The 25,659-nt window shown below is 48.6% G+C and overlaps 1 protein-coding gene across 2 annotated transcripts in view; it reads right to left on the bottom strand.

The window, feature by feature from the left end:
• Nucleotides 1–25,659, bottom strand: part of TSPEAR (thrombospondin type laminin G domain and EAR repeats) — a 51,900-nt gene that overhangs the window by 23,196 nt on the left and 3,045 nt on the right. The window contains exons 2-5 of one of the 2 annotated variants that reach the window (XM_081192622.1): nt 8,449–8,492; nt 5,944–6,164; nt 4,412–4,650; nt 2,648–2,738 (exon numbers count right to left, since the gene is read on the bottom strand). In XM_081192622.1, coding sequence (XP_081048748.1) covers nt 2,648–2,738; nt 4,412–4,650; nt 5,944–6,164; nt 8,449–8,492 — 595 coding nt within the window. The remainder of the gene's footprint in view (nt 1–2,647; nt 2,739–4,411; nt 4,651–5,943; nt 6,165–8,448; nt 8,493–25,659) is intronic. The other variant, XM_081192621.1, reaches the window with a different exon arrangement.

Genomic DNA, 25,659 nt, shown 5'->3' on the forward strand with positions numbered 1-25,659 from the left:
ATTATCAGCTTTTATCTTGTCCATAATTTGTGGGCATGGAACACTCAGATCATCCTCCCCAAAGGCTGAGTTATCTTGAACCAGACGCTTCTCCGCTCCTGTCGGCTTCTTTTCACAAGTTAGTTTTAAAAGAAGGGAAAATAGAATTTTATCTCTCACTCAATTGTGTCTCCCAGCCCCAGCCACACACGGTATTATGTATCTGTTGCAATGTCTGCTCATGAAAGCCTACTGATCTATCTGAGAAAATGGCTAAAAATTATCGCCAGCAACCCAGAAATGAACAGAAGCTGTTCCATGTATGCATCTGCTGTTTATCTGGAAATGCTACAAGAGAGAGGGGAAGCCAAAGCATTCCTAGCAGATTAGTACCACGACTTCCATCAGTGTGATTCCCTCAGGGTCTGTTCTGAAGTTGGTTTGATCTTTATGCAGAGCTTTGCATACTCCAGAGTTTTATGAGGCCTGCACAGAACATGGCTGATGAATGTCACAGAAACTCTTAACGCAGACCACTTTTTATCAATATCTCACCTCACAGCCTACATAAAATTGTCACGTCCCCTGTCACAGGGTACCCGTGTTGGCTTGAAAAGCAGTGAAGGCTGGCCCTCTGGGGCAAATGGGGCACTGACCCCCCAACCTCGGCCTGCCTTCAGACACCCCACCTGTCTGCCTTCTTACTTACTGTACAAATACAGTGGTGCCTCGCAAGACGAAATTAATTCGTTCCGCAAGTTTTTTCTTCTTGCGAGTTTTTCGTCTTGCGAAGCACGGTTTCCCATAGGAATGCATTGAAAATCAATCAATGCGTTCCTATGGAGACCGTCCGGGGAAAGAGGGGAAGCGCCGCGCGCCTTCCCCTCTGTCCCCGGACCTGTGTAAAGCAAGGGGCGGCGGGGAGAAGATTTCTTCTCCCTGTTGCCTGTCCCCGGACCTGTTTTAAAGCAAGGGAAGGGGCAGCGGGGAGAATCGCTTCTCCCCATTGCCGCCCCTTGGTACAAATGCAAGACGCATTTCCCTATGGGCTTGCTTCGCAAAACGAAGCTTGCCCCGCAAGCTCCGGGGATAGCGGGGAAGCGCAGCGCATCTTCCCCTCTGTCCCCCTCTTTTGAAGCAAGGGGCGGAAGGGAGAAGATTGCTTCTCTCCGCCGCCCCTTGCTTCAAAACAGGTCCGGGGACAGCGGGGAAGATGCGCTGCGCTTCCCTGCTATCCCCGGAGCTTGCGGGGCAAGCTTCGTTTTGCGAAGCAAGCCCATAGGGAAATGCATCTTGCGAAGCGGCTAAGAAAACGAAAAACTCCTTCGTCTAGCGAGTTTTTCGTCTTCCGAGGCGTTCGTCTTGCGGGGTACCACTGTAGTCTAGAGCAGTGGTTCTCAACCTGAGGGTCCCCAGATGTTGTTGGACTACAACTCCCGTCACCCCATGCTAGCTAGGGGTGATGGGAGTTGTAGTCCAACAACATCTGGGGACCCACAGGTTGAGAAAGGCTGGTCTAGAGGGTGGCACCAGGGGTGGAGAAAGGGGGGTGCGGTGGGTGTGGGCCACCTCGGGTGTCACCCTGCTGGGGGTGACAAAATGCTGGGCAGCACTCACCGTGGGGCCTGCAGCACGCCCGAGTCATGCATTTCTCCTGGAAGAGACACGGTGGCTTGGGCGTGGACAGGCTCCACTCTGCCCAAACAGTCCACCCTCTGCCTCCTCTCCAGCTGTAGGGCGGCTGACTGGGAGGAGGCAGGCAGACTCCGGAGGCCCCATGGTGCACCCCGTCCCTATGGGCAGATTGCCCCGTCCTCACCCCGCCACTATGGGTGGATTGCCTCGCCCTCACCCTGCCCCTATGCTTCCTCCGCCACTGGGTGGCACTGCCTTTCCCCTTCCTTCTCATGAGTCTCAGCGTTGCCCCTCAGCCGGAAGGAAGACGGGGACAAAAATAGAATCAGTTGGCTCCGCCTCTCATTGGCTCTGGCTCCACCCACTGTTGACCTTCCTGCCTTCTGGCCCACCAATCCCAATAGCTACCAGCCAGCACTGCTGAAGAGGGTTCAGAGTCAGATGATGCACTAGTCCCTGTCCCTTCAACACTGCTTTGGCCTGAAAACACGGCTCCTCCAGTATCCTCAGAGTTCGACTTCACCTGCAGTGTCTCTTGCGCCACCATTACTGAGCCAGACCCTCAGTCCATCTGCCTCAGCATTATTTCTATCGCTGGCTATCAATAGTTAACTAATTCTCAGTAGGAGCCCTTCTTGGAGGAGCCAGGGATTGAACCTGGGATTTTCTGCAAGTTAAACACGTGCTCTACCACTGAGCTTTGGCCCTTTCCATTGCTAGAAGGATGGGTATGCTGCAACATTTTGTTGCAGTCTCTACTTGTCTCTATACTAGACTTAAATTGGTCAGTTTCCTCAGAGAATCCAGGGAACTGTATTTCCACAAGGGGGGAGCTAGGAATCTCAAACAAGAAATTCTCAGTATCTTGCCAAGCTATAATTCTCAAAATGGTTTGGGGGTACCAATGAAAGTTAAAGTGATATTAAACAGGCATGCATTGATAATGCACATCTCCATCCCCATGTACGGCAGAGTCAGCCCATTGTATGCTGAATGGCTATGATAATCTCTTCAACACAAATAATGTACTCACAGTGAAGAAACCTTTTCTTCTCCTTCTGCTCCCTACATAAAACCGGGATCCTGTCACAGTCAAGGATGTGGGGAAAACAGCATCTGTAATCCTAAGGTGAATAAAAAGGAAAGCAATATGTATCCAGACAGTTAAGTCATCATCACTGGTAACAGCAGAGGTAACAAAACTTTGCATTCACACATCAAGGGTTGGGAGACCTGAAGTCCATGGGCCTATTGTGGCCCCTCAGGCCTTTCTTTCTGGCCCCTGAGACTCTCCCCAGACCTGAATCCTTCCCAGCCACACCTCCCACTGGCCCTGCTTCACAATCTCCTTGAGTGCTTTTGACTGGCTGGAATGAGTCCTTGAACTCTCTGCTGTTGCCTCTTGCTTCCCTGGATGAAGGATAGAGAGGTGTTTGTGCACAGAAACTAGCTTACTATAAAATGCATATTCATTGCTCTGCCCACTTTTACTCTAGGCTCCGCCCACCCCTGGAATGTGACACACACACACTCCCCAAATGTTGCCTACAAGGGAATTCAGGCTGGAAAATGTCCCGTCCCCCCTTGCAGTAAGGTTTACCATGAAGACACAGGAAGTTCCTGCTTCACCACCTTCCCTAGTATGAACAGGAGCAGCAAACCATGGTCCCCTAGCTTGGCATTATGTCCAAGTTAGGGGCTGTGGTTTGTTTCACTTCAAAGAAGCCATGACGGGACACAAAGATTTGTTCTTAGCTTATCAATCTTGGACAATACATGGTGTCAGGCTCAGACGGTTATGCTCCTCTGGGAGTTACGAAGTAAACCATTTACAGGCAACTCTCAATTCACACAGGAGTTTCCTTCCAAGGCACCTCGCATTTAAGTGAAATTGCATATACAGTGGTACCTCGGGTTAAGTACTTAATTTGTTCCGAAGGTCCTTTCTTAACCTGAAACTTTTCTTAACCTGAAGCACCACTTTAACTAATGGGGCCTCCTGCTGCCACCGTTTCACCGGAACACGGTTTCTGTTCTCATCCTGAAGTAAAGTTCTCAACCCAAGGTACTATTTCTGGGTTAGCAGAGTCTGTAATCTGAAGCATATGTAACCTGAAGCGTATGTAACCCGAGGTACCACTGTATTTGAAAGACCATTGGAAAAGCCTGCGTGTATGCAGAGTTGTGCACCTTTTGAGTGCATGTAAATGGGGAGTTGCCTGTACTATATATTTTTTTTATAAAGTTGTGCAAAATAGGGTCGCAGCTTATCTGCTGTTTCTGCAATCCATTTGTGCCTTCAGTCCTTCCAGGCGGCTATGACAGGCTAATTGCTCCCATGACATTGCATCTTGTTGACCTAGTTGGTTACCCACCCTATCTACAATCACACTTTCATAGTCTGGAGGCTAAACTGGAGTACAGAGCACCATTAGGCAGCGGGTGGGGGCCCCAAATGCAGCCCTTTAGCCCCTGGGGTTCTCTTCAGGATGCTGAACTAGATGGGCCATTGGCCTGATCCAGCAGACCTTTGTTACATTCTCACACACCCTCCCATAGGCTGCTCCCTCCTGTGACCATGCTTCTCTCTTGCTTTTCTGGAAGGTGGACGGAGGTGCATGCGTGCCTGTAGAAAACCAGAGGCGGATTTTGGCCAGGACCTGATGAAAAGAGCTCCCACGTTTTGCACAAAGCCTCCAGACTTCCCAGTTCTGGGCAGTGTAATTTTCCATGCAGCCCCAACCCAGGGATGGTGGTGGCGGCAAAATTACCCCTGAATTGTACGTGCTTCACGTACACATCTGTGGGGATGCTGCAGTCCACAGTGAGAGAGAAGGAGCCTTTAGTTACTGCCAGTACCAGTGTGTGCCACTGATTGTCTGCCAAAAATACGTCCCGGAAGGTGACCCGTGTCTGCCAGCCATTGGAAAGCTCTCTGCTCCAGAAGATGAAGTGAATTTTATTCATCGAATATCGGAGTCCAAGCAGCAGAGTGTCACTGTTTTCCTCCAAAACCGTAAAGATGTACTCGTTTCTCTGAAAGGAGAGTTAAAGGCTGTTAGTTGGAAAGCTTCCCCCTGCTCCTCCTATTTATCAACCTGACCAGTCAAAAATTTTTGCAAAAAAAGAAAAGAAAACCTTTAATCCTAAGCATTGGAGCAACAATAAGGTTCTCCAAATAAATGTCCTCCAAAACTCATTTTTTGAAAACATAGTTAAGCTTGCCAGCCTGAAATACATTATTTTCTTCTACCAGCATATGAATCACTAATTTAATTTTTTGAGCACTCTGGCCCCAGCTTCACAATACGTTTAAAGCAGTATCATACCACTTTTAACTGTCATAGCTTCCTTCCAAAGAATCCTGGGAAGTGTGGTTTGTCAAGAGTGCTGAGAGTTATTAGGACGACCCTATTCACCTCAGAGAACTACAATTCCCAGTTCTCTGTGTACACCACCTCAAAATTCATCTAGGGGGTTCTCTGGCTAACTTCAGATTGAAACTGGTATGTCAGGGAACACCTCAAAACACAGTACAGTGGAACCTTGGTTCCCGAACGGCTTAGTTGACGAACAAATCGGCTCCCGAATGCCACAAACCCAGAAGTAAGTGTTGTGGTTTGTGAACGTTTTTCGGAAGCCAAACATCCATTTCGGCATTGTTTCCGGGGCCAATCAGCCAATCAGAAGCCGCACCTTGGTTTTCGAACATTTTGGAAGTTGAACGGACTTCCATAACGGTTTGAGTTTGAGAACCAAGGTACCACTGTATTTCATAAGAAATGACAGGATAGAGGCAAACATTGTGTGTATACCGATTCCCAAACCTGTGGTGGGAACACACTGGATGCAGAGTGAACAGGGAGTGTGTACACAGCCTAACTTCCAAATAAAGATAGAATCAAGCTCCAGTTGCATTTTGTTTCCTGTGCTATCACAATCCAGAAAAAAAGCAAACCCCAGGATGTTTTTCCAAGTTCTTTTTTTAAGGATATAATTCATAAAGCACATCATGACCAATTAAAGATTATCTCTTGTCACCTGTGACAGTTTTATTTCATCACCTACAGCATAAATTATGCATAGTGATTCTATCAGGCATCCGAGTACATTTACATCCAAGTAAATATGCCAACAACTGTTCCAGTCACAGTTTATATGGAATGAGCTATTTAAATCACGTGATATTGCGAAGTTTGCCAAATTGATTACAGTATTACGGTAATTAAGATCAGGTTTAGCAAACTGAATTCACCAACCACGATTTTATCGGCGGATACGTGATTCTGCTCTAGTGCAAAAAAACAAAACAACCTACCACATGCTTACCTTGGACTGCATGGGGAAAGCTTTTAGGGTGACCACAATGGAGAATTCCTCTGGGAAGATGTCACAGTATATGAAAATCCGTGATGCTGGAAAACTGAGAAAGCGAGGGCGCATTGCAGAGAACTGGAAGCCACGTGCTCCTTGGATCTGGATCATCCGTATCCCACTCTTCACCCCATTCACAGGAACCACTTCGGAGAGAATATCCAAAGGACGCAGATCTACACCAGAGACAGCAGCAAAACACATTACTAAAACTGGTGAAACACAGCAAAGGGCTGCAAAGGCTGTTCCTGAAAGGCCAGGCACTTATGCCAGGAAAACGGCTTCGAGATTAATCAAAATAATGGGAAGAACTGATTAGCTGGCTGCATGCAGAAGATTATTATTTTTTAAACCCTCTGGGTTTTTTTAACCAAACAGAGGTAAGGACATTGACATAGAACTAAAGTGGACCATCAAGTCCTATGGTTGCCAGATACAGCGGTACCTCGGGTTAAGTACTTAATTCGTTCCGGAGGTCCGTTCTTAACCTGAAACTGTTCTTAACCTGAAGCACAACTTTAGCTAATGGGGTGTCCTGCTGCCGCCGTGCCGTCAGAGCACAATTTCTGTTCTCATCCTGAAGCAAAGTTCTTAACCCGAGGTACTATTTCTGGGTTAGCGGAGTCTATAGCCTGAAGTGTATGTAACCTGAGGTACCACTGTATCCCTTATTCTAAGCAAGTGTCTTTTATTTTTTGAAACTAAACACTTATTCCATCTCAGGGCAGTCCACAAGACAGAAATGCAAGATGAAAACACAAATAATAAAACAATAGCCCCACCCTCCCACAAACACATTTAAAAGGCAGTAAAATATAAATCAGCCAAAGATCTGGTTGAAGAGGAACATTTTCACCTGTCACCTAAATATATATATAGTGGTACCTCTTCTTACGAGCGCGATCTGTTCTGGGGTGCCGTTCGCACCCCGAAAAGTTCATAAGTAGAGTGCCGCTTCTGCGCATGCGCATGCGGCGAACCCGGAAGTAAACACTTCCAGGTTTGCCACGTTTGTAACCTGCAAAGCCACAACGTGAAGCAAACGTAACACGAGGTATGACTACCGTATTTTTCGCCCCATAAGACGCACCGGCCCATAAGACGCACCTAGATTTTAGGGGGGGAAATGAAGGAAAAAATTTTTATTTCCCCCCCAGGTGCGCTGCGCTACACCAGGAGCTTGGGGCGTGCGGAGCTCAGCGCGCCCCAAGCTTCTGCGTGCCGGCAAGGTCTCCGCTAGCGTGGGAGAGCCGGCGCCTCTCCCAGGGCTAGCGGACCCCTGCGCTAATCCAGAAGCTTGGGGCGTGCTGAGGTCAGCGCGCCCCAAGCTTCTGCATGCCGGCAAGCAGTCCGCTGCCGCCCCAAGCCTTGCGCACCCGGCGGGACCTCCTGCCGGGTGCGGGAGGCTTGGGGCGGCAGCGGACTGCTTGCCGGCATGCAGAAGCTTGGGGCGCGCTGACCTCAGCACGCCCCAAGGTTCTAGGTGCGCGCAAGCAGTCCGCTGCCGCCCCAAGCCTTGCGCACCCTGCCTTCAGGGCGCCCGACGCTCCGAGAAGCAGGCTGCTATCCGCAGCCTAGGCAACCCTGTGGGACCTCCCACAGGGCTGCCTGGGCGGCGGATATCTTCCTGAAGCCTGGAGAGCGAGAGGGGTCGGTGCGCACCGACCCCTCTCGCTCTTCAAGCTTCAGCGAAAGCCTGCATTCGCCCCATAAGACGCACCCAGATTTTCCCTTCATTTTTGGAGGGGAAAAAGTGCGTCTTATGGGGCGAAAAATACGGTATATGATGAAGGTGCCAGGCGAACCTCATTGGGGAGAGAATTTCACAAACTGAGAGCCACTGGAGAGGCACACAAAAAAGGGCCTCAGATGATGAACACAGCCAGGATGAATTTATATGGGGAGAGGCAGTCCTTGAGGCATTGCAGTCCTGAGCTGTTTAATAAAGACCAGACATCGTCTAACCTCCATGTGAGTTTTGTGCAATCAAATCAGGATGGATGGTCTACAAACAGGTGATTTCAGCAGCCCAGAATCAGACAACTGCAGCATTACTAGATAGATATAGATGTGAGGTTCCAGGGATTTGGCCTCAAGCCTAGCTATCTTTGTTACGCAAGAAACTCACTCAAATCTACATACGTCTCCACAAAAAGATAGTCAGTTTCCAAATAATTCAAATTATTCACAGAAGAAAGCAAGACACATGTGTGGCCCTAGGGAATCACATGGACTGAGGGAAAGAGGATAAGCCTCTCTGACAGAAAACATCTGGTAAGTACAGACACCAGCCTTGCAGGACCAGCTGAGCCGCGTGAAGATTGTCTGCGGTGTTTCAAACAAACACCAGCAACACCAAATTAGGTCCATTTAGCAGCAGGGAAAACCCCCACCGTTTGATGTCTTCCCAAATATTGTGCTGGGGGGTGGGGGGGCAAATAGGAAGGGATTAAACCTTACCTGGAGGCTCCACATGCTTATGCAGCACCAATATAATTTCTTTCCTTAAAAAGGAAAAAAATAAACCCACATTTTAAATTAACTGCTATTCTTTGCCTAAGGAGGAAAAGGAAATGGTGGTCTTGAGCCATTGCAAGAAAATTGCCTGATAATTGTATGGAAGTGATAGCCATTTTGCAATTCTGTCATTAATAGCTGGAAGTAAGGAAGGCTCCATACACACCATGCATTTAAAACACATGACTCCCCCCGCAAAATTCTGGGAACTGCAGTTTACCCCTCACAGAGGTACCATTTCCAGCACCTGTTGTTAACCAACAACAGTTCCTTGAATTATTTGGGGGGTGTCATGTGCTTCAAAAGTATGGTAAATGTAGATAGCCTTGAATTGCGGTTCTAACCTTCCTCGTTTGGGATTAAGAGCCAATAAGTGCAGTTGGGCAGCCACAGTACACAGGCAGCCAGCTTTTCTCTTGATCTAGGTTGAATAAGCTACCTTGAAGAGCTGTGCAACTCAAAAACCTTGCATACATCTATCCCAACTAAAGATTGGCAAAGTAAATTATCCTGTGCCTGCAACTGATTCACCAGATTTAGTTGGATGCTGTCATTAATTTGGTTTTCATTTCCTGTATCAGTCAGCATGCTGTTAGTCACATCAAAGCTACTGGGCTTTTCCCTACCCCTCAAGTTTACCCCCTTGCAGATGTTTTATAAATGCAAGAATGGTGAGAGGCATGTGCACATCTATATATATTAGTTTTGAGATCTGAAAGACCCTACACATTTTGATGTATCTTCAGATGGATGCATGGAGGTAGGTCATATACAACAAACTTCTGCACATCCACGCATGCATATATAACATCTAAAATAGGTTTGGCTTCTTATTTCCTTTTTTCTCTCCCAAGCCTAATGACTGGGGTTACAGGAGAGGGGCAAGTGAGTGCCCCTCCACACAGGTGCTTTATTAGTGGCAGATTTATTCTCCTTTCATTTGTTGTGTGACATTTCCTCAATGCTACCACATGACTGTTGCCCAGGGAGGCTACAGAGCAACAAAACTAGGACAAAAATAAACAGGAAGCAGGAAGTGATGGGATATGCACTGACTGGAAATGAAGCAGTGTGACTGCCCCCAAACTTTTGCAGATGCAAACTATGTTGAAAGTGGGATCATGTTTGAGCACCTAATAGCATCATGAGCACAAAGGATCATGGATGTGAAAAAGGGGTGTCTGCAGGAACCCTTTGTGCATGTGGGGGAGGGTGCGTGTGCTGCATGCAAGATGCCCACAACAGTTTCTCTAGTTTGTAAATGTACCCATTGCAGGGGCGTGGGGGGCACATTTCTTGGGTGGGGGTGCTGCTCACACTGCCCTCCCCAAACCTCGCTTCACGAGGCTGGGATCATTCCAGCCTTGCAAAGAGGCTCAGGGCTGGTGTCGCTTTGGCAAGGGCTAGGCTGGCATGCAGTGGGCTCCTTTTGTCCAGCTCTCCCAGCACATGTGTGCGCCCGCCCTGGGCGCCATTAAAGCACACTCCACCGCTGGCCCATGGGAGTCCAAAATGTTGACACCCCCTGATGTAAATGAACTACCCATTTTAAAAAATCAGATCCCTTCTCCTTGATCCCTAGGTGTGATGCTCCTCCTCAAGTAGACAAAGCTGCTCCGTGTTTCTTTTCTCAGTGGGAAGACTGACTGTGGTAGGTTAGCACAGGCACTTTGAGCAGCTCAGCTGTCTGTGGCTTGCAGACAAATTCCTTGGAGATGGTGGAGCACCTCGGTCTCAAACTGACGTAAAATGAAAGCCAAAGCAGTTATTTTCAGTTCACCTCCCACATTATACAGACACTCTTAATGATTAAAGTGCAGCGAGGGATTATGCAGAATCTTATTAATGATTACAGAACAGCAGCTGTGGATACTTGAGAGAAGTGAGGCAAATTATGTTGTGAAGACTCTGACTAGATCCTTCTTTCACTTTTAACAGAGACTCGAGGAGGGCCACATCATCCGAGAGATCAAGGGAATGCCTGGGGCAGCCTTTTCAAAAGCTCTTAAGTTACACAGGAGCCTAAATCTCCCTTGGCTGGCAAAGCGATGGAGCTCCACTCTGGGCCCTAAAGAGAAGAAAGCAGGGAGCAGGGAGGGAAAGCAGCCTGACTGCAGCGCGGCTTCTAAAATAACCAAACTGGCATAGCACTCTGGATGCACAAAGCCCCTCAGAACCTCACAAGCACAACAGCCTCCTTGAGATATTTATGCTGCATATGGTTTAAACGTAATTTTTTCATTTGTATAAGGTGTTTTGTCGCCGGAAACCCCCCCCCCAACTCACAGACACGTGTTACACAAGCACCACACTCACACACACACACATCTCCCCCCCCCCGACCCTGGAGATGTCCCCTTTAGAGGGCCATCCCTTAAAGCCTTCCGTAAATAAGGAAGCGCTAGTTTGACAGCTTCTCACCATAGCGCTCCGCACAGCCCTATTTTTATTGTGAGTAGACCGGCCGACCGAAATTCCGCTGTCAATCGGCGCCCGCCTCAGCCAATCAACATTACCGAACAGCGCCCCTTGCGGCGACCACGCAGGTACTGCAGGCTACTGCCGCTTTCCCCCCCTTTCCCTTGACAGCTCTCAATACAAAGTTTCCGAGTTCAATTGACCGTGACTGATCTAATCAAAATGTAGCAAGCCGCTTCCTGAAGGCGAAAGTGCTTTGAACTTTAAAGACAATACTCTTCATAAATTCACTAAAAATCAACCGTACTTCGGATTTTCACCGGACCACTTTTATTCTGCTGGATATTACAAAGACTATCAAAGGAGGGTGGTCCGAAATCAAGCGGCCATAATCCCTTAACCGAGCAGTCACGTACTCTGTGTTCCCTCCTACTAGACGTGACATCCTTGATAGCCATCGGTGATGGGTTCAGACAGAAGGCTATCAGCGACATAATGAACTGCATATCATAGTGTATTCCGCGCGGACTCTCACAAAGGACTGTGACCGGATTCCCCTCAGGGGGGCAGGAACTTTGCCCTTTTCCTTTGTTCTTGAATATGGCTCATGTAGGGAGGGGGAAGGAGACTCCGGCCAGGTGTCGGGACACTCAGGTTACCTGTGCAGCTCCTCCCCAACTCCTCCTATTTTTAATATAATCATGATGTAAATATGATGTAATTCTGAGGGTGTAGCTAAGGGGATTAGTAACTAATAAAAGCTAGGGTCTCCCTTTGTTCGGGGCTTCCATTTTGCTTCACCTTGTGGGCGGTGGGAGTCCTGTCGCGACAGTCTTTCTAAATAAAGACCGAGCCTACTGGCTGCTGTTTTGCTCTGACTTGCTCTGGTCGGTGTCTTCATTTGCCCAAGAGGACCCTTGAATTTCCGTTAACAGTTGGCGACCGCGACTCAGGGACACTTGGTTCTCCTGTAAAGGTGAGAGGGGAGATAGAGGGGATCGGGCGCCACCGGGCAACCTTAGCCCGGGGATCCTTTTCTTCCTCTCCCTGCCTTCCCTTTGCGGGCGGTAATCAACCGTCACCAGAAGCCCAACCAGAGAGAGCAAAGGCGAGGTAAAGCCGGCTAAGGAAGATCCCGGGATCTGCGAGGGACATCAACGAACGTGAGTATGGTTTGAAGTAAATACAGAGGGAGGGGGGTTGGAAAGGAAATATCTCCACGACAGCCAGACTTTCTTCTTTCATTTCTGACGTTACCCTAAACTTTCCCTTCTCTCCCCGATTTCCCCTTCGGAAAGTGGCCAAGGAAATCGTGGTACTTTTACTGGTTTTCTGGTGTTACCTCTCGGAGTCGTCCAGGAACGCCTTAATCTCTTCCTCTCTCCTTTTCTCCCCCGTTTTCCGTCTTGGAACTGAGTCCGGGAAAGCGTGGCTCTTTTACTATTTTCCCTGACGTCCCTCCCTCGGAGTCGTCCGGAGGCGCCTTTCAAATATTCTCTTACTCTTCCCTACCCTAACCATGCAAACGAAGCCGCCCCTCCTGCCTGGCGACCTTTGTTAGGGATGACCCGGGTACGTGAGAACGCAAGGTCGTTTGCTTCCTTTCAAACTTTGGTTCTTCTCGGACCCCGATCTGGCATTGCACTGCGCAAGCGTTCAGTAGGGAATTCCGAACCTAGTCTCAAAGGATAGGCAGGAGGCTGTCGTGGAGGGTAGAAGGGGTGGTTCACGAATTGGGGCCCCACACTAGGATTAGTCTTGTGAACAGCGCTGAGGTAGTGAGAAAAGAAAATAGACGTAACTAAAAAAAAAAAAAAAAAAAACTTTCTCGGGCCAAGGTGTCCCGTGGCAGACGGGCCAAGGTGTCCCGTAACTAAAACTTTCTCGGGCCAAGGTGTCCCGTGGCAGACGGGCCAAGGTGTCCCGTAACTGAAACTTTCTCGGGCCAAGGCGTCCCGTGGCAGACGTTTTCTTAAGCTCTATTCTTGAGGTTTACTAGAAACAAACAAACAAAAAAAAAATATATATATATATATACTGAAAGGAAATTTTCCCCTTTCTCTTCTTCCTCCCGTCCCCTCTCTCTTCCCCTCGTGTGTGTCTCTACCCCCCTCTATCTTTAACGTAGGAAGAATGGGAACCCAGGCTTCCAAACATTCTGACTGGGCTCCTCCAGGCGATAAGGCTTTCGCGAAGCCTTCCCGCCAGAAAGAGGACTCCGATACCCCTCTCCAATTTGTTCTCTTAAACTGGAAGGAGCTGAGAGGGAGGAAAGGACTCTCAAAATCCAAATTGAGAGACCTTTGCAACATTGCGTGGGTCACCTTTACTCACCATCTAGATCCGGCCCAGAGATGGCCACCTCACGGCTCTTTTAACGTCACAAGGATGCAAGCACTTAAGTCTTATCTAGCCGACGAGAAGCCCCGCCAACTTTACTATCTGAATGCCTTTGCCGAAGCCCGTGAATTATTCCAACAACAACAAGCTAGGATAGCCCGGCAGATGGCCGTTTTAAAACCTACGAGACCCCCTCCATATGATGAGATCAGGGCTCAAGAGGAACAACTGGATAGGACCCTCGTCCCTTTCTACTACCCAGAACCACGAGTCCCCCCTTCACCGGGACCTGGGGCAGGGGCTGGAAGGGGGGGTGCGGGACCCAGGGAAGACACCGCGAACATCACCCCGGCCCCTTCTTCGAGTGCATCGAATACACCGCCGATAGTTACCCAGCCGGCTAAGCCCCTTCCAAGTATGCCCAACTTAACCGAAGACCAGACAAATCTAGACGTGGAACCTCTACTTAATGGGCAACTTCTAAACGGGGAAAGGGAGGGTCCCGTCGCCAGTAGAACGCGAAACAAAGATAATCCGCCAAATGGAGAAGTGGAGGGTGCTTTCCCCTTGCGAGCGTTACCCATACCTCCGGAAAGGGCAGGGGGTCCACCCCGTATGGTCTTCACACACCAACCCTTCCTTACATCGGATTTAATGAATTGGTCCGACAAAATGCCGTCCTTGCGGGATGACCCCGACAAATGCCACCGCCAGGTGGCCACCATTTTCTCAACCCACAACCCCACGTGGGCAGATGTGCACATGCTCCTGGGGGCTCTCTTTAATGAAGCGGAGAAAAGAGAAATCTTAGCCAAGGCAGGGGAAGCCCTGACTCGAGAGGGCTACCAACCAAATCGACCGACATCTATGGCCCCTCTAACTACTCAGTCGATCCTTAACGACCCGGACTGGGATTATAATACAACGGACGGGCTATGGGGCTTAAAGATTTTCAAGAAAGCCATCCTAGATGGAATCAAGGCTGCTGGTCAGCGAACTGTAAACTGGACAAAAGTCCAAGCTGTCCTTCAAGGACCTGAGGAACACCCATCCGACTACTACTCCCGCCTAGTTTCTGCCATTAAAACCTGGGGTGGGATAGATCCTGAAAGCCCGCAACACGAAGTGATAGTCAAAGGATTCTTTAAGGACCAAGCCACTGCCGACATTCGGAAGGCTTTAAATTCCCATTTAGGTTACGATGGAAAAACCATAAGCGAAATTCTTTCCATCGCAAAATCCGTCTTCAACTCGAGAGACGAACGGAAAAGGAAAGACCAAAAACCCGATTCCCCGCGTGTGCTAGCTTATGCAGCCGGGGTACCAACCTCCAAAGAAAGGTTTAACTCAAGGGGATCTGAACTATTAGATGACCGCGTCTGTTACAACTGTGGGGAAATAGGACACATCCGGAGAAATTGCTCCGTCCGGGTAGGAACCAAGCGAAATGAGTATAAGGACGCCCGACCCTACAACCCAGATTATAGGGAGACGGCACATCTCAGATACAGAGAGCCTACCCCTTCACACAGCCCCAGCCAACTCCAAAACCAATTACAACCCCGCGTTGACCCATCACTACCACAACCTCGCCCACGCAGCCAACCCCATGGCACAATCAACCCCTACAAACAGGGAAACCACACTACAGACCCAACTCATGAAATGGTAATGGAAGAATATCAGCCACATTGACAATTAGAAGCAGATCCCGCCTCCTTTTCTTTCCTCTGCCCAGTATTACAACTTTCCTCTTCCGACCCCATCTGCACCATGCAAATTGATGGCCAACCCTATAACTGTCTTTTGGATACCGGGGCCACCTACTCCACCCTCACAAACAGCCACCTAACCCCTGGAGAAGAGACCAGAACTGTAATGGGACTCGATGGAATTCCTCGGAATTGCCCTCTTTCTAGACCTGCAAACGTTTCCGTTGGACCCCTATCCGTAAAACATACCTTCCTATTAACCTCCAGCCCAGTCAACCTCCTCGGTAGGGATCTGCTATGTAAACTAAATGCTACTATTCAATGTGGCCAGGAAGGAATTTACTTACATATGCCAAACGACTCCATATTCAACTTCCAAGGAGTCCTGCAAGAAGCTAACAACAAACCCATTGATCTTCCTCCTGAACTCCTAAATAGTGTCCCTTCCTGGCTATGGGGAACTGAATCGACCTCTGTCGGACTTCTAAAGTCCGCAACCCCAGTAAAAGTCAACTATAGGAAAGATCTACCCTTTCCCTGTACTAAACAATATCCCCTACCTCCCGAAGCAATCGACGGCCTCACTCCGATGATCGATGAATTTCTAAAAATGGGAGTTCTAGTTCCCTGTGCCTCACCATGTAATACCCCCCTGCTTCCAGTCAAAAAGCCGAATACCAACCCCGTAAAATGGCGCTTGGTACAAGATCTTCGATTGATCAATTCCTTCGTTATCCCCAGACATGCCGTGATAGCAAACCCACACCACCTTTTAAGCACCATCCCGGAGGGAACTGTAGTTTATTCCGTAATAGACCTATGCTCTGCTTTCTTCAGTATCCCCGTGGATCCAGAAAGTCAGTTTCTCTTCGCTTTTACCTGGCAAACAGGCCAATTAACGTGGACCCGGTTACCCCAGGGATACGTAGAATCCCCAGCAATTTTCTCCTCCATATTACACCAAGATCTCCTTGATGTGAACCTTCCGGGTGGCTCTGCCCTCAGACTTTACGTAGATGACATCTTACTCTGCGGGCGAGATTTGGAATCCTGTAAATCAGATACTATAGCTCTCCTGACAATATTAGCACACAAAGGCCACAAAGTATCCCCAAAGAAGATACAGTACTGCCAAAAGGAGGTAAAATATCTTGGCCACATCCTCGGACAAGGTACCCGTGCCCTCGCCACCGATAGGATCGAGGCCATAACCAGACTACCCCTTCCAAAAACCAAGAGACAACTCAGGGGTTTCATTGGAATGAGTGGATTTTGCCGAGCATGGATTCCCCGTTATGGTGAGTTCACCCGGCCCCTCACTGCAATGACGCACGATAGCGCCCCTGATCAATTGCAATGGACTGCAGAGGCGCTCGAAGCCTTTGAATCAATCAAGCGCGAGCTAAGGTCTTCGCCTGCCCTCGGACTTCCGGACTACAGATTACCCTTCTCCTTGTTTGTCCACGAAAACAAAGGAGTAGCCTCTGGAGTCCTGACCCAACCATTTCAAGGAAAGAACAGACCCGTTGCTTACTATAGTCTTCAGCTAGACACTACGGTATTGGGGAATGTGGGATGCCTTAGGGCAGTGGCAGCAGCAGCATTACTCTTAGAAAAAGCCCAAGAAACTGTTTTGGGACATGAATTGATCGTAAACGTTCCCCATGCTGTGGCCACCCTTCTTAGCCTACAAGGCTGCCAACGCTTCACGATACAGAGACTGAATAGATACGAGGCCATCCTCCTCAGTCCATCAAACGTCACCATAAAAAGAGTGAATTCCCTAAATCCCGCAACCCTCCTTCCCCTTCCTGACGACGGCACCCCACACCACGACTGTAGCCAAGTAGTACGACATGCCGAGAAACCACGAGAAGACCTTGACTATGTCCCTTTGGATAACCCTCACTTAGTACTGTACACTGACGGGAGTTCCAAAATAGTAGGGGGGGAGCGAAAGAGCGGATACGCGGTTGTTAGTGACACAGATGTCTTGGAAGCGCGTCCTGTCCACGCCAAGTATAGTGCACAAGCGGCCGAACTCATCGCTTTAATTCGAGCATGTGAATTAGCGGCAGGAAAAAGGGTCACAATCTATACAGACTCCAAATACTGCTTCGGTCTAGTTCACGCCACTGGACAAATCTGGCTGCAGAGAGGCTTCCTAACTGCCGCGGGCACTAAGATCGCCCATGCACCCCTAGTACAGCGTCTTATGGACTCCATTCACCTCCCTGAGGAAATAGCGGTAGTCCACTGTAAAGCTCACACCAAGGGGAAAGATCCAGTATCCACAGGGAACCGCTGCGCAGATCATATGGCACAAGAAGCAGCCCTCCAACCACTGTCCCCGGATAATGAATTCCAGGGACCCCAAATTCCATCGGACATAGACTTTGACCTAATGTATAAAACCGCCACCCCTGAAGAAAGGCAAGGGTGGGAAGATCACGGAGCTATCCTTGAGAATGGCATCTGGTACCTTCCCGACAAGAGACTTATAATGCCTAGACTGTGGGTACCCAAGCATGTCAGAATTCTCCATCAGTGTACTCACTGGGGAAGAGACAAGCTTATAGACTCAGTGCAACGCTGCTGGTATGCCCCCGGACTAGCCCTTGCCGCTAAAACGGCAGTAAAGAACTGTCACACTTGTCAAACCTTTAATCCTAAGCATACTGCCAGAAGTCCACCTGGAGCCAGACCATGGGCTTTTGTCCCTTTTGAAAGTCTTCAAATTGATTTCATAGATTTGCCCCCTTGCCAAGGCTATAAACACGCCCTCGTCATCATTGACCAGTTGACTGGATGGGTAGAATGCCTCCCAGCCCGCCGAGCTACTGCCCAAATGGTTGCAAAAACTCTACTGCACGAAATAATACCACGCTTCGGGGTGCCGAGACATATAGACAGCGACAGGGGCTCCCACTTCACCTCAGAGATAGTTCAGCAAGTCGCCAAAGCCCTAGGGATCAAATGGAAACTGCACACCCCATACCATCCCCCATCCTCAGGGCAGGTTGAGAGAATGAATCAACAGCTGAAGTCACAACTAGGAAAGCTTTGTAAGGACTCCGGAATCAAGTGGATCAACGCTCTCCCCTTAGTTTTACATAATCTCAGAGCTTGTCCCCGGGGAAACTTAAACTTATCCCCCTATGAAATACTTTTTGGTAGGCCCTCCCCTGTATATAATACTCAATTTCCAACATCCGAGTTAGAGGTAGGCGAGTCAGAACTAACACAATATGTGATGCACCTACAGAGGCAACTCATTCGTCTCCACAGATATGCTGCCTCAAGCCAAAACATCCCTCTAGATGAAAACATCCACTCGTACTTACCAGGGGACTGGATATTAGCAAAAACATATCACAAAGTACCCCTACAGCCCACCTGGGAGGGCCCCTACCAAGTACTGTTAACCACTCCAACTTCTGTTAAGGTAGCGGAAAAGACAGCCTGGTTGCATCACACCCGCTGCAAGCCGGCTTTGCCACCTGAACCTACACCGCACGACTCGCCCTACCACGTCCCACGCCAACCAACAGACGACGACAACTGCAACGAGCAAAACCAACAGACCGGACCAGATCGGGGCACGAATCGAGCCCAACAGACCGGACCAGATCGGGGCACGAATCGAGCCCAACAGACCGGACCAGATCGGGGCACGAATCGAGCCCAACAGACCGGACCAGATCGGGGCACGAATCGGGCCCAACAGACCGGACCTGACTCACCTCTCACATCAACATTGTGGTCTTCCGAACTCATCACTACACCTAGCCAAAAAGATAAACCCCCCATCCGCCTGAAACTCCGCAAGGTATCACCGCTCCCCATTTGACAGCTCTGCAGTTTGACAGCTCCACCGTCCGCCGCTCCCCATCTGACAGCTCTGCAGTTTGACAGCTCCACCGTCCGCCGCTCCCCATCTGACAGCTCTGCAGTTTGACAGCTCCACCGTCCGCCGCTCCCCATCTGACAGCTCTGCAGTTTGACAGCTCCACCGCCCGCCGCTCCCCATCTGACAGCTCTGCAGTTTGACAGCTCCACCGCCCGCCGCTCCCCATTTGACAGCTCTGCAGTTTGACAGCTCCACCGCCCGCCGCTCCTCATTTGACAGCTCGACTATGACAACCACCATACCCATCCTGCTCCTCCTTCATCTCACCACCGTACTCTCCCAAAACACCACGAGCACACATGCCTCTTGTCCTGGATTACAAACTGAATACAAATACCTGGACTTTGGGATTGTCGACATGGTGAGAAAAGGGACATTAGACCGCCTTGGAGATTTTGAATTCTGCCTACCAGAGACTCGCGTCCTCCTTCGACACTCCATCTCACCTGTCCTCGACACACACCAAGCCTGGGAACTTTTTGTTCGCTCACCATCGTTCAGACCTCTAGGGAAACTCATCCTTACCAGAGACGGCCCTTGGAACCGTGCCCATTGCCTCAATGGTTCTTACGTGCTTTTCTCCGACGGTACACCAGAACAATCACTGAACTGGACTGCCCTCGATAACGGTGGTGGAGAATCAGTTTATACTGACCAGAACCACCCAACTGATCGTTTGATCCACGGATTTTACTGCCAAAGGGTAGATTCCACCCCCCGCCAAACCGTTTTACAAGGCATCTGCCTCCGAAGGTACTGCTGCGTCTGGGATATTGGATTAGCCTCCAATTGGGACGGCAAAGCATACCTAGAAGGATGGCATCACTCTGTACCACCTACAGCAGAATGGGACACCACCGGGCCGCAGAGATGCGGAGGCCTAACCACCAATTTGACCTACTTGTTGCGCCAAGACCCTCTTCATCCTGCCGGCACCGCACCTCGACAAAGGGGGGAACTGTCAATGTCCAAAGACCCCAACAACAACGACCTCCTGTCCACCTGGCATTCCAACACCTATGTGAAACTCATCTCCCAAATCGCAAAACAAACAACCACCAACGAATGCTGGATCTGCGCCAACGCTCCCTCACACCTCCACAGTGGCATACCATTCCTTGGAGTGCCCCTCACCTTGGAACAACATCTTTCCGCCGATGTACGGTCCTGGAACCTGACCGCTGTGAACTTAACCCACCAGTACATCTACCTCACCGGACCCGCTACAGGCGACCTCTGCCGAAAATTCAGCGGCAACGACAAAGTCATCGGTGAGAGTACCTGTAAGTACACCATTGATATTACCTTAAGTGGCAGAGTTACCCTATGGCACCAAGGCAACCCTTCTACCCACCCTACTTTACTGTCCGCATGGAAGCGTGTGATGAACTTGCCTGATCCCTGGGACCCTTCCCCAATTTCCCAGTGTTTCTTCCGCACCTTCAATACTGGGCGCATAGACTCGTGCCTGCAAGGGTTGTTCTGGATCTGTGGCCACCGTGGCTACGTATGGGCTAGCCCCCACTCCCGTGGCACCTGTTACCTTGGACTGATTTTACCTGGGGTCCGCGTTACCCAAGAGCTTCCCCCTGGAAAGAGGCGAAATAAGAGAGCAAAAGACTTGTCGGAGCTCTCCGATGTTGCAGCCAACGGGGAAACTTACGGCCGAGCCCTCTTTCCCGCCTATGGGGCCGGCTCAAACCACGTTGACATCCTTAAACTGACTGACATACTGCTGAACTTTATGGAGGAATCCAATGCAGCTACCCAATCCATCTTAACTGAACTAACCGAGGTCAGGCAAAATTCGATCCAGAACCGCCTTGCTTTGGACTACGTACTCGCCTCGACTGGAGGGGTTTGTGCCCTCATAGGAACCGAATGCTGCACGCACGTCACCGACCAGACCCTAAACATCACAGGACACCTTAATAACATCTACAAATTGACCGATAAACTTAGAGATATCCAACATGAGGGCCTGTCGGACACTCAACTCTGGAGCTGGCTACCGGGGTCGACTTGGATAAAACAACTTCTGGGGAACGGCCTCTTAATACTGATCACTGTTGCCATCTGCGTTACTTTCTTCTGCTGCATGATTCACTGCTTCCCGATGTGCTGTCAAACTTGCGGCTCCTGTCTTCCTGCCCTTCGTCCACAATCAACCACCATCTATAGGCCACCGACGGCAGAGATCCAGTCAACTCCCATCGAATTGGGACCTTTGCATAACCTCCGGACCCTGGACTCTAGGTATGACATCCCAAGCCTCTATTGATTATGCGGAGAAAAGGATTGCACGGCTTCCCTGCCTTTACAATCTTATCTCCGAAGGGGGGAACTGTCGCCGGAAACCCCCCCCCCAACTCACAGACACGTGTTACACAAGCACCACACTCACACACACACACATCTCCCCCCCCGACCCTGGAGATGTCCCCTTTAGAGGGCCATCCCTTAAAGCCTTCCGTAAATAAGGAAGCGCTAGTTTGACAGCTTCTCACCATAGCGCTCCGCACAGCCCTATTTTTATTGTGAGTAGACCGGCCGACCGAAATTCCGCTGTCAATCGGCGCCCGCCTCAGCCAATCAACATTACCGAACAGCGCCCCTTGCGGCGACCACGCAGGTACTGCAGGCTACTGCCGCTTTCCCCCCCTTTCCCTTGACAGCTCTCAATACAAAGTTTCCGAGTTCAATTGACCGTGACTGATCTAATCAAAATGTAGCAAGCCGCTTCCTGAAGGCGAAAGTGCTTTGAACTTTAAAGACAATACTCTTCATAAATTCACTAAAAATCAACCGTACTTCGGATTTTCACCGGACCACTTTTATTCTGCTGGATATTACAAAGACTATCAAAGGAGGGTGGTCCGAAATCAAGCGGCCATAATCCCTTAACCGAGCAGTCACGTACTCTGTGTTCCCTCCTACTAGACGTGACATCCTTGATAGCCATCGGTGATGGGTTCAGACAGAAGGCTATCAGCGACATAATGAACTGCATATCATAGTGTATTCCGCGCGGACTCTCACAAAGGACTGTGACCGGATTCCCCTCAGGGGGGCAGGAACTTTGCCCTTTTCCTTTGTTCTTGAATATGGCTCATGTAGGGAGGGGGAAGGAGACTCCGGCCAGGTGTCGGGACACTCAGGTTACCTGTGCAGCTCCTCCCCAACTCCTCCTATTTTTAATATAATCATGATGTAAATATGATGTAATTCTGAGGGTGTAGCTAAGGGGATTAGTAACTAATAAAAGCTAGGGTCTCCCTTTGTTCGGGGCTTCCATTTTGCTTCACCTTGTGGGCGGTGGGAGTCCTGTCGCGACAGTCTTTCTAAATAAAGACCGAGCCTACTGGCTGCTGTTTTGCTCTGACTTGCTCTGGTCGGTGTCTTCATTTGCCCAAGAGGACCCTTGAATTTCCGTTAACAGTTTGAACTTGCAAGCGTAGTGCCTTTCCTGCAAAATCTCCACAGCAAACATTCATAGTAACATGTTCACTTGAAGTTATACAACTGGGGTTGGGAGTGAGGAATTTGCCCCTCATATGTTCTGTGTGAAAACACTCAAAAAAGCATCAGGTTGCATAATATACAAGTGTTCTAAAAACTACATGACATCTTAATATCGGCCACGTGCAACCATCAATTCAGTGGGTTTGATCTGGCAGCTCTAAAAGATTGTGATGGAAGCACCTGCCAGGTGTACTGGGAGTGGTTCCTCATGTCTCTGAACCACACTGGAGAGAATCAGCCTTTGGTATTGTCAGTACATGCAATGCCTTCAACTTTGCCAGTTATCCATCAGTCTGGTTGTTCGTCGGATGGCAGATGTGTGCCAGGCCCTAAGAGATGGAGGCCATTCTCCATTCCTGTAGCAGGAATTCAGCACAGCTCTCAGACTTAAGGCTAGTTGGCTGAGTTCTCCTGTTGAACATGTTCCAGTTAATTATTTTAAATTGAAACTCAGAGGCCTATGTGGGTGAACTCTAAAAAGGGGTGTGGACCAGGGCCTCTGCTTGCCCATCATGTCTCAATTTAAGAATTCCTGTCTCAAAACAGACAAAGGCTGCGTTTGAGGGCTTTCTAGATCAGCCTTCTGGGTGCCTTCTTACTAAAGAGTTCCCCAACCACAGCGTTTTTTTCCTGGGGACACTCAAGGGTACGCAGTACTCAAACCATTTTTTCTAGAAGAAAAGCACTGCCCAAGCTCAAGGAATGTTAGCTGCAGATTGGAACTCCCCACCCTCTCTTCTCCCTGCTCGCACCCCATAATTTGTTCTGGAGGGTTGGGGGCACCACTAGAACACATTTAGCGGTTGCACAGGGAACTTTCACTGTGAACTGAAAACTCCTCATGCTAGGGGAACTGTTCAGTGAAATACTGCCTTAGATGTTTCAATCTACAGCTGAAATGCATATGCAATTGATACTAATTGTTACTTGTGCAACAGGGCTTTCCCCCATCCCCTCCCCCTTCAGCCCCCCAAAATTGGCTCAAGGGGGTTGAGAGACCCAAAAGAGCAGCACAGGGGGGACTAGGGGGTGTTTCATCGGGCAAGTTGCAATGCTTATGCAGATGGAACAATTGAAATAGTACAGTGTTGTATGTTCGCAACGTCCAATACTATTCCTACTCGGAGTAGACCCATACAAGTTAATGGACATAACAAACGTAGGTTCATTTATTTCAGCTGGTCAGAGTAGGACTTAGTTGACTACAACCCTGTGTTTCCATTGCTTTTATACACTCTTATGCAAATCGTTGTCTTGCTTTTTATAGTTCTCTAGGGCCGAGTTCTTTGGGAATGTCCCCCCATTTGTCCATTCTTTCATGTCCTGCATGCTTCTGGATCCATCTTCACGCTGAAGATTTGATGCATTCATGTGGGCAAATGGAATTTGCTTTACAGACCATGCTGCTCCTGCAAAATCTTGAAGCAAACATTTCACTTTCATTTCCCACGCTCCCAGTTGTGTGCTGTAGCACCAGACTGGTTAACAACTACTGTGTAAACAGATCCTAAGACAAGAATCAAAGGTTGTGCAGTTAGATAGCACTGGAATTCCTTCACAAATTTAATAAATAATAATAATAAATAATATATGTACTAGTTGGTTGCCTTGAGCCACTGCTCAGTCAAGGTGTTGGTACACCTAATATGTACAGTTTGTACTGAAATGTGCACCAGACCCACCATCAAAGGGTTACAATTATTTTTCCTTGGTGAAGACTAAGATTGAAACAGATTTAAAAACTCACACACGAAAGAAATCTCCGTCTAGCATGATATAGTTTATGTGACTTTTCCTCATTTTTCAAATAAAAAACTTAAGTCTGAATATTGTTTCTTCTTCAGATACAATCCATTAATTTATCCATCTCCATGGTCCCTGTTATTTTAATGAGTTAATATTTAGCAGATGGTGCAGAAAGCCGTTTCCACTGCCTGACAAATACAACATTTTCTGCCACCGAAAAATTCAATATAAGTAGTCTAAGAGGGGGCTGTGGTTGTCTTGTGTCTATATTATGTAACAGAACCATAGAAGATCCTGATCTTATCGCAATTCTAGATATTTGAAATACCCCATGCAATACACAAATCCTTCATCTGAAAGGATAACATATGGAAATTAATGTCTTGCAGTACAGTATTACAATACCGAACATTAAGACTCAGGATGCAGAGGGGATTTCCCTGCTTCAGCGCACCGTAAAAATAAACGCAGACAAAAAAATCTCCTGAACCTGGCAAAAGAAATCTCATCCAGGGTTCAAAAGGTAAAATTTACCATGGAATGGGGATTCCCCCATTATTTCCCTTGACTACATTTTAAATAACTTCCAACAGTTGACATAAGGCAATATGGTTTTTAGTGGGAAAGGCACCGGCAATGTCACTTCCAGGAGAGTATAACTGTGCAATTGTTTCAGTAATTTAAAATAAAGAAAACCTAGGAAATGGGCTGAAATCAAACTTGCATTCCTAGAGATTGCTCAGCAGCCCCAGAAGAAGAACCCAACAATGTGGAGAGATATCAGGAGCAAGCTCCTCATACACACAAGATTTTTGAAGCATCCACAAAACATCGAAATCAAAACACTAGTCTGTATTCCCCTCCCCCCCAAATTTACCCTTGGTGAGGAAAACCAAAGCTGTTCTCAACGACCCATTTGCAACACCACCACCACCACCACATTCAATCCCTTTCTGAAAGCACCCAGAGAGGTACACTACGCAAGCATAATATTGTGTATTGCTGTGGTGTCCAGAAATCAGTTCATTATCCTAGATTACTAACTTCAGGAATCGAAGAATCTTGCTTATTTAAGACACATATGGAAGAATAGTTTAAGTAACATATACTCAGTTTACACTTCTCTCTCTCTCTCTCTCTCTCTCTCTCTCTCTCTCACACACACACACACACACACACACACACACACACATATACACACACACACACACACACACACACAGAGAGAGAGAGAGAGAGAGAGAGAGAGAGAGAGAGAGAGAGAGAGAGATTCGCTATGCTTGGTCAGTTGGGTGAGGAACCCTCCAGATGTTGCTTGACTAAGAGTAGGGACTCCAACAACATCTGGAGGGCCACATGTTTCCCACTGCTGATATGAATGGAAAAGAATCACAAGTGGAATAGAAATAATCACCCATCACTCATCACTTAGTTTCAAAGACTAAAAGCACTTAGCAATATGTAACTATAAAGAGCTTTGAAGAACTTATGCAGTCTGTTCGAACA

This window comes from Podarcis bocagei (genome assembly GCF_964188305.1).
Source record: "Podarcis bocagei genome assembly, chromosome: 4".
NCBI lineage: Eukaryota > Metazoa > Chordata > Lepidosauria > Squamata > Lacertidae > Podarcis > Podarcis bocagei.